The sequence below is a fragment of the Habropoda laboriosa genome, unplaced genomic scaffold (genome assembly GCF_001263275.1).
Source record: "Habropoda laboriosa isolate 0110345459 unplaced genomic scaffold, ASM126327v1 scaffold186, whole genome shotgun sequence".
NCBI lineage: Eukaryota > Metazoa > Arthropoda > Insecta > Hymenoptera > Apidae > Habropoda > Habropoda laboriosa.
In genome coordinates, this window is record NW_017100427.1 from 1,641,830 (window position 1) to 1,650,967 (window position 9,138).

At 41.4% G+C, this 9,138-nt stretch overlaps 1 protein-coding gene across 1 annotated transcript in view; it reads left to right on the plus strand.

Moving 5' to 3' along the window:
• Positions 1-8,011: 8,011 nt before the first annotated feature.
• Positions 8,012-9,138, plus strand: part of LOC108575547 — a 20,410-nt gene continuing 19,283 nt past the window's right edge. The window contains exons 1-2 of the mRNA XM_017938369.1: positions 8,012-8,083; positions 8,518-8,745. Coding sequence (XP_017793858.1) covers positions 8,012-8,083; positions 8,518-8,745 — 300 coding nt within the window. The remainder of the gene's footprint in view (positions 8,084-8,517; positions 8,746-9,138) is intronic.

The window sequence follows — 9,138 nt, forward strand, 5'->3', positions numbered from 1 at the left end:
TACGTATAGCCTCGGTTGTTGAGATGCTAGGGACTCTGAGCGTTAAGCGTAATCCCCGCGACACGATCCGGCGCGATCTCGCTAATTTGCCCCTGCTGCTGTTTATCATCCGGACAATCGAGCGCGAAGAAGAGCGTTCCCCAAGGGGTAAACGTTACGTTTTCTTCGCGCGACGAAAAGCGCGCGGGTTTTCCACAGAGAGAGAGAGAGAAATGTTTTCGCCGAACACGCCGAGCCTCTTTACTTCCTTCCTTCCTTCCTTCCTTCTGGCTTGGGGGATTTAATCGCCGCCTCAACCACCGCGCCTCCGTAATGAATTCGCCAGGGTTTTCTTAAACGACCGGCACACCCGTCGCCGCCAATTGCATCGCCGATTAAATTACGACCGAAGGTGAGCCGGTGTCGCGAATGAAATTCCTCGGCGAACGGAGGTAACGTCAGGCTGGAAATCTTCGTTTCCCCGCGACCTATAGGTGGACGCTTTTTGGTTCAGTGGTCGTTCGGAATTGGACCAACGACGCGGCGACCGTTCTCTCTCGGTAATCGTTAATGACCAAGAGGGGATGTTTCCCGCGTGATGAGTGCGTCCAGCGAGGCTGAAGTCCGCGAGATTACCGGAGGATAAATTGGTTTGAATAATTGGTTCAGCTGATGGAAATCCATTGATTCGTCCCTCGAACACCCGTCCCCTCCGCGTTCTGAATTAGTTATTTATTATTTAGGTGATAGGACGTAACGATTCGATTGATTAGGAAATTAGTTACATTCCGTTCCGCGCAGATGATGTTAATTTAAGGCTGTGTTTCTTGGAATTTTCGATATATCTTGGATGGGATCAAGTTTGATTGCCGTGCTCGGTTCCAGCGTATCTATTTGCGGACAAACGCTCGTGTTGGTGAAGTGTTCGTTGATAGATAGTTTGCGGAATGGAAACAGGGTGGTAAGGTTAGAGAAATTTCTCGGTGGACTTGTGGAATTCGCGTGAAAAGATTCTTATTTCTCCTAGTGAATATCTTAATACTCTCGTAAATTGTATACTGTGGTTCGTAATTGTTAGGACACCCGTTGCATTCGTGTAGAAAGTGTGGCGTGATTTAAGGGGCTGTTTGGGAATTCTTTTTTACGTATAACTAGCGAACGTAGAGTTGCAATTTTTTCGGAGGATATAAACGTAACTTTCAGCTGTTTGATAGAATTTTTGGAAAGTGAAAATGTTACAGAATTGAGGTGTTATTGCGAAACTGGTTGTGTTAGGACATCGATTGCTGGCTGCCAGCGCCGGCAACGATTCGGACGTTTGAAATAGAATATTCCTTTTGGTTTGTAAATAAAAATCTGTTGCCTACAATGCAGCGTGGGATTTTTTTCGATACGTCAACTATTTAATTTTCAGAAACGTTTGAAGTTGATCCTTTTTTCGGTACAAAGAGGTTTTTCCTATTCGAACTGTCGCTGTTTCTATGATAATTAAAATTTTCGAACAATTCCGAGCTACGTTGCAGACAATACATTTTTATTCACGAATCAGTGAGTATTTTTTACTTCAGACGTTTCTATCTTTGCCAGCGATGGCGGTCAGCAATCAATGTTTCAGCAGAAAGGACGTCTCGTAATTATCGAATAACTCCTCCATTTTGTAACATTTTTACTTTTTAAAAATTAGAGGAAACAGCTGAAAGTTGCGTTTTCATCCTCTGGAAAAATCGAAGCTTTTCATTCGACAGTTACTTGTAAAAAAATTCCCGAACTTTGCCTATTTTTAAACGCCTCGCCGGTAGTCTACCCCCCGTAAATTACATTTCTTCGCTAAAGTTATTATCGTGTCGTCACTTTAATGCTACAATTAAACATCTAAATACTCGTTAGTAGAATCACCGGACACGAAGTTCACGTTAAACCTATCCACTCCTAATCCTTCCAAATACTGATAAATTGTCTAGTTTTAGCGTAGCAGTGGAAATACCACTTCTGACGCGTTTATCGAAAAAATGTCAATTTACGAAAATTGTACGAACAAAGTACATCGAAAAAGGAACAATTCAATCACGTCCTTTTTTTATAGAACTAATAAACGAAGTATTTACCATCCACTATTAACGTGACGATAAATCGCTGAAACATTCCGAAGGAAGTAATTTCCGTTCGAATCTTACCAAATTTGCTAACTACAGTTCAAATTTCATTCACACTCGATAATTGCCCTAACGCCGCCCTCTTCGTCCGCGCGAAACCGAGCGGAGATAGGCGAATAAAAATTCGCCGAGTTATTTCAGCTTCATAAAAAGTACATTTCTCGGTAGGAAAAGTCACAAAGCCAGGGGGTTGAATTTAATTATACTTTTAATTCTTCGAGACTAATAAGACTCCGTTCGGTTCCTCCTCGCGGGCAACAGGGGTCGAACGAAAGAAGAAGTTTCTTCCGCTAAATCTGGAGAAGTGATTTCTGATTAGTCTCTCTCCGGCGGACAGTTCCATTCCCAGCTAATTTTACCCCCCGAAACTGCTCTTTTCTCCGAGCTGTTGAAAATCCCTCCCACGTCGATTATCCGGAAAATGCTCTAAATAATAACAAAATTACCATTACTCCTATAACTGTCCCTGGCCGAGAGATAACAGCAGAGCAGAATCTTCGTTTGAACATTCCTCTGGAACCGGTGTCTTACGCTCTCCCTCCTCCTATTATCCCAACAATATAACTCGTTTCCATGTACACGTGATCCCCTAATTACTTTAAACGATACACTCTGCTGTTCTCTCGGTGTAGAGGAGAAAGTTAGGAAGGAAATTGGCGCTCGTCGACACAGGTTCGTCCGTACTTCAATCCCTGTATATCTACCATCGAAAAACATTCACATCGCACGACCGAGCACACCGGTAAGTTCGGAACGTTCATCAGCGGGGGGAGGAGATCTTCTTTAAACAGTTCCCGGGGTTGTAGAGCAAATCGCGTCTACGATTAAATTACGAGGGCTGGGCAAAGGTGAACCGAGTCGACTCGGCGCGCGGGGTGAAGTCGCAAATGAAATTCCGGCGAACGCGGAATCCGTCAGAAATCTTAACGATCCATGTTATCTCGTCCGGACAGCGTGGCACTGATGGTGACTCTCTCCCTCTCCACTCTCTCTCTCTCTCTGTTCGAGCACGGCTCAAGGAAGTCGGTGCAATTTAAATCTGGACTCCCCACGAAGCCACCCCCACCTTTTCTCCTGTCACGCGGGGGAACGAAACGCTTAAAATGCCTCTGTGTCCGATTAAATCGTAACAACCTAATTTCCCCGAGACCCGCGCATTCACCTCCGAAATCGATGTTCCGTCCTTCAATTCCTCCTCCTGCTACGCTTTCTTCTTCTTCGTTTCCTCAGTCCTCCGCTTTGCAGACTATTTTTCATTCTTCCTCCTATTCTTTACCATCCCTCTACCCCTATTCCCTTTTCTCTCTACTCTACCTCTCTCTTTCTCTGTAAGTTTCTTTTGATTTTCTTGAATCGAGGACTGAATTGGAACGAACAAGTCGCGGAGGTCGCTCGGGGTTGTTGTTATACTTCACTTACTGTGTCCGGGGATCGCCTTCTTTTGTATAGGGGGCTGAATCAGGTCGCGCTTCGGGACACCTGTGGGCTGCGTTTGATTGGGTTAACTCTTTTGTCAGCAGATTAGTGTCTCTTTTCTTTCGCCGTTTCTTGTTTGGATAACGATCGCAGTTGTCTGCGATGGATAGTGAATTAAGCTTCCAAGTTGTACGTTCTGACGAATTTTTATTCACACTTTGAGTTCGAGGGTGTTTTGAGTTTGTCGTAGAATTTCTTGAGGGTTAAATTTGAGCGGATTAGTTTCTCGTTTGCGTAACGATCATAGATAGTGAATTAAGCTTCCAGGTCTATTCTAACGAATTTTTATTCACGCTCCAAGTTTGAGGGTGTTTTAAACTTGTAGAATTTTTTTGAGGGTTAAAATTGAGCAGATTAGTTTCTTTTTTCTGTTCTCGTAGTGTCTGCGATGGATAGAAAATTAAGCTTCTAATTGTAAGTCATACATTGCTACGAATTTTTATTGGCGCTCTAAGTTTGAGGGTGTTTTAAACTTGTAGAATTTTTTTGAGGGTTAAAATTGAGCAGATTAGTTTCTTTTTTCTGTTCTCGTAGTGTCTGCGATGGATAGAAAATTAAGCTTCTAATTGTAAGTCATACATTGCTACGAATTTTTATTGGCGCTCTAAGTTTGAGGGTGTTTTAAACTTGTAGAATTTTTTTGAGGGTTAAAATTGAGCAGATTAGTTTCTTTTTTCTGTTCTCGTAGTGTCTGCGATGGATAGAAAATTAAGCTTCTAATTGTAAGTCATACATTGCTACGAATTTTTATTGGCGCTCTAAGTTTGAGGGTGTTTTAAACTTGTAGAATTTTTTTGAGGGTTAAAATTGAGCAGATTAGTTTCTTTTTTCTGTTCTCGTAGTGTCTGCGATGGATAGAAAATTAAGCTTCTAATTGTAAGTCATACATTGCCACGAATTTTTATTGGCGCTCTAAGTTTGAGGGTGTTTCAACCCTTAGACAGTTTATCCGAATGAGACTCGGACAGTGCGTTGAATAACGAACAGTTTAACTCGTGAGAGACTTTTAGGGAGAAAGTTAGAAAGGGACGAGAACTGTGACGTAGGATTATGTACACTGTGCTTTAAAAATAATCACACACGACGTAAAGTATGAATTTTATTCACTCTAATTCGTGATTATATTAGACTGTCAAAGGGTTAAACTTACAAAATTTTTTCAGGATTAAAATTGCCTACTTTATGCTTCCTTTGAAATGCATGAAAATCGTGGATTTTTATTATAGCGTGGAACTTTGGAGTTTCACTCGAACTTAGAGGATTAACCCTCGTGTATGCAACTGGGTACCCATATCTGCGTTTTCTTTTGACAATTCTCTGTGCTCTTGTGAAAGTGTCGTGAAATCGCTGCGGATCCCCACTTCTTCGACATTTTTCGTTTCCAAAATTGAAGTTTATGCAAACTATTTTAAATATTGAAGCTTGAAACAGCAGTGAACATTTTGGTTGCCCATAAAAGGGCTTGGAGTAAATTTTGTCCGAGGATTTTAACGAAACGCGTGCGCATCACTGATAATGAAACGGTTAATCGAGGTGTTTTTCGGTGTTTTCATTTGTTTGTCAAACGACTGATATCGATACGTGTTTTGAAAGGAATTATTAGGCGTGCAAATTAATCTGTGAACTGCAGAATCCCGGAACTCGTCGTTGGTTAGCCAATTATGTACTTAGAACACACTATTTGATTTACTAATGGATTATTCATTTTTATATACACTATCGGCCAAATGTTTGGAACCACTGTGCATTACGAGTTATAAAAAAATTTCCAGAATGAAGTTAGCAATTTTCAGAATATTTTAACCAATATTTCCTCGCTCAGATCGATCGAAATAAGGTAAAATACTATCGATCTCCGCAACATCAATTTCAAAAATTAGCCGCGGATTCAATTTTGCCGTAAATTGGCAGGTGATTGGAAACTTTTGCACGGTAGTGTGTATCAAAACACGTCATATCCACATTTGCAAGAACGTAGAAAAAGCAATTGTTCGCAATGCTTAATGGTTTTTAATTAGAAACACGAGAAATTCAATTTTTGTTCGAAAAGTGAACTCGGTTGAGAGGCTAAGTGCCTTTTTCCATAAACTTCGATGTTCGCACAGGGAAAAAATCGAACACAATTTTAATAAATAATCTCTGTTATTTTAGACCACCTTTTTTTTTGCATTTACCGAGCAGCTAACGAATTCTCTCTTTCTCTCTCTCTCTCTGAAAAAGTATGACGGTTTCGAGTTGATTAAGTTGTCGAGATTTTGTGAAAATGACATCGAATTAATTTTTGCTTATGGAATACGTCAGGTGAGATTGTTATACAGGGTGGCCCGTTAGAAAATGCTGCGTCGATGTTGTAAAAAAGTATATCGGTGATAAGTACACGGTTAAAGTGGACAGGTACGACATTGTAAAACGTTCTTTTTCACGATCGTTTCTTCTTTTCGATTTTATCAATGCAGGTAAAATTTCTTAAAATAGCCTGACACATTTCTTTACGACGTGTTTTACGACAATGTTGAAAATAAAACTCGTATTGCTTTTCTAATTATCGAAATATCCCATATTTTCGCCGTTCGCGTATTTATTTTCCCTGCTTTCGAAATCGATTCCAATCACATTTGTCAATATGTATCTTCTAATATTTACAATTATAAACAAAAAATAAAACGGTGTTTACCGTTGTAAACGGACATGTCAAATTCTCGAGGTTTCACAGACAACTGTTTTCCTCTCGACAAAAATTTTATTTTTCAGAAATTCAAAAAATTCCAAAGTTTCATAAAACACGCAGAATAACTATACGACGAAATTGCGTTTTTTTTCTTCATATGCGGTATTATAGACGTACATTTCGTTGTAACGTGAGATCGGCCAAAAAAGAAACGAATTTTCCGTTATGGAGTATAAAAGACGGTCGTTACGTTTCCAAAATGATGTTCCCGCGAATAAGGTATCACCGATTGTACGGGTTCCGGTGCAATTGTGCGTCTGACAATAGATCACCGTGTATGTAAAACGGCGTTGCGATAATTTTCCAAAGGAAGAATAAATTTCGTATTACAGAGTGAATAGTAGCAGAGACATATATACGATTGTTACACGGTGAAATAGCGACGAAACGTGCGTGTAACAACGTAACGGAGAAAATTGATCTGTGCCGCTTTAAGTAACTGCGACTCGTAATCCGGATTAAGTGCTTAAGCAATCAAAGCGAAACTTCGTTTATCGAAACTTTAATATCAGATGTCTTCGTAAATAATGCATATTCATCCGGACGTATAGGTGTACGTAGGGTTTGCTCTAGACTTACCCAATTTCGCTCTACATTCCACGTACTAGACAAAATTTAGTTGAAATCGGATGGTCTCGGTACTGTAACGTTTCCTTAGTATCGGATTTACCGGGGATATAGCGGGATAGTTAAATTATACGAGGCTAACTTGTCTAGCTGATACTGAAAAATCGTGCAAATCTCAATTTCTTCCGTTCAAGATTGTACCGTAAGTAAGAAAAGTTGAAGCATTCGCGTCGCGTTACGATATTATTAAAGCCCCGAGAATTATCTTTCAGGTATTTTGTGTCGATAGAAGTGTACGTTTACGATGGAGAAAATTACCATTGCAAGGTAACTATAAATTGGTACAATTGTTGTTTTAACGTGGAAGATGTTTTTTTCTTTCAATTTGATCGTGACTTTGGAAGTTAGTTAGACGATTGCGTTTAACCAGCTGTGCAGGATATTAAGTTGTGTCGTCCGTAATCAGCGAAATTCATTTCGGCCGGTTCATGCGGTATTTGTCTGTTGTGCTTTAAACTGCATTCAAAGTGGTGAATCTGTTCCGGACAGGTCGATTGAAGTGCCTCAAACCCTTTCGCGATTTCCACCGATGACAAACATCGATCTTCCTTTAGTGTTGCACGCGAAACGCTGTTCCTTCCCACTATGCTCCTCTCTGGATCTCGATTATTGTTACGTCGGGCTTTATTGCTGCTCGCACTAGGCGGAAGATAATGTAAAACGCGTATTTCCCTTTTTCTTTCTCAACGGAACAAAATTTCTCCGCTGTTTCATCTATAGACAAATTTTCTGCAATCTCTGCGTCGCGTTTTTCGGGCGCGAAACAATATATTTGGGAAAAATATAGAGAGAAAAAAGAGAAACTCGTGTTAAAAACGCGTTTGATAAAACTTTATCGACGCCGAAATTCAGAGATTTTTTTTCCAGCCGCGTATCCGATAATCCAAGGCACGTTGAAAAATACAATAAAAACAGAGAAAAAGTAAAAAACAAATGGGGGGTGATGCGCATTTTTCTAAATGAAATATTTACATCGGAATGTTCATTATTGAGGAGCATCGCGGCGGAAATCGCAATTATCCCTAGGGAAACGCGAGTATCCTCAAGAATGTGGAACGAGTGCATTTACAAAATTGCGAACACGCAACCAGACAGAAACTTGAGCATTTTAACTCGTGCGGTAACTCAATGAAACGCGCAACCCCTCGCTTATATACACTTAAGACATATACACAGCTGTCTCTCTCTTTCTAGACTAACCTACGAGAAGAAAGAGACAAAAATTCAGCTTGCAGATTCCACGGTTTCATGTGAAAAACAAGAGCAAACGATAAAACTCCCGAAATACTCCCTCTAACCTGAACTCTCTATCACCTAGAACGCATCGCCACAACAACACGCTCAACGCCGACCACCACTATCTTCTTCTTCTTCTTTTTCGTTGCCACGAAGAAAGTTGGAGAATACTATTCCAACTCGAACCCGTCTCGAGCTCATTAATTCTCACTCGAGAGTCCCGACACCTTCCCGAATCGATCCCACAAGAAAGAGAGAAGGCGAGCACACACCGTTCTGGCATCACAGAGACTCGTGCACGTACAATATCAAATACAGAACCGAACGTCTGTTGCAGGAATTTGCTCCGGTTTGCGAGAGGTGCGCATCCAGATACCGACGGCCGTGAAGAAAGGTGAGTCGGCGATACTGAACTGCTGGTATGACACCGAGGGGGATCCATTGTACACCGTCAAGTGGTACAAAGGGGGTCGAGAGTTTTATCGCTATGCCCCGAGCGAGACCCCGGTCGTCAAGACTTTCCCCATCGGGAACTTGACGGTGAAGGTGAGCATCGCTAGGCCCTGCCTACACTTCTTCTTTTGCACGCTCGACCTCGTGGCCCGCCACGAGTCTCTCCCTCTCTCTCTGTCGATCTACCCTTCGTTCTTCTCCCTCTTCGAACCCTCGAGAACCTCGACGAGAGTGAGAGAGAGAGAAAAATGACGCCGGTAGAAGAGAGAGAGAGTGAGAGAGGAAGCCCGGTTATTCGGGGATTTATCGTGGCCGAGGGAGGGTTTTAGCTCGAACAATAACCGATCCTTCTGAAATACGACACGCGAGTTATGGTCGAGTTTAACAAAAAAGTTTGAGTCGTTCGCGAGCACGCCCCCTTGATGAGAGAAACAATGGAAGGGGCTTGCAAGTGGTGTTCTTTTAGTCGAAATTTTTATTATTTCA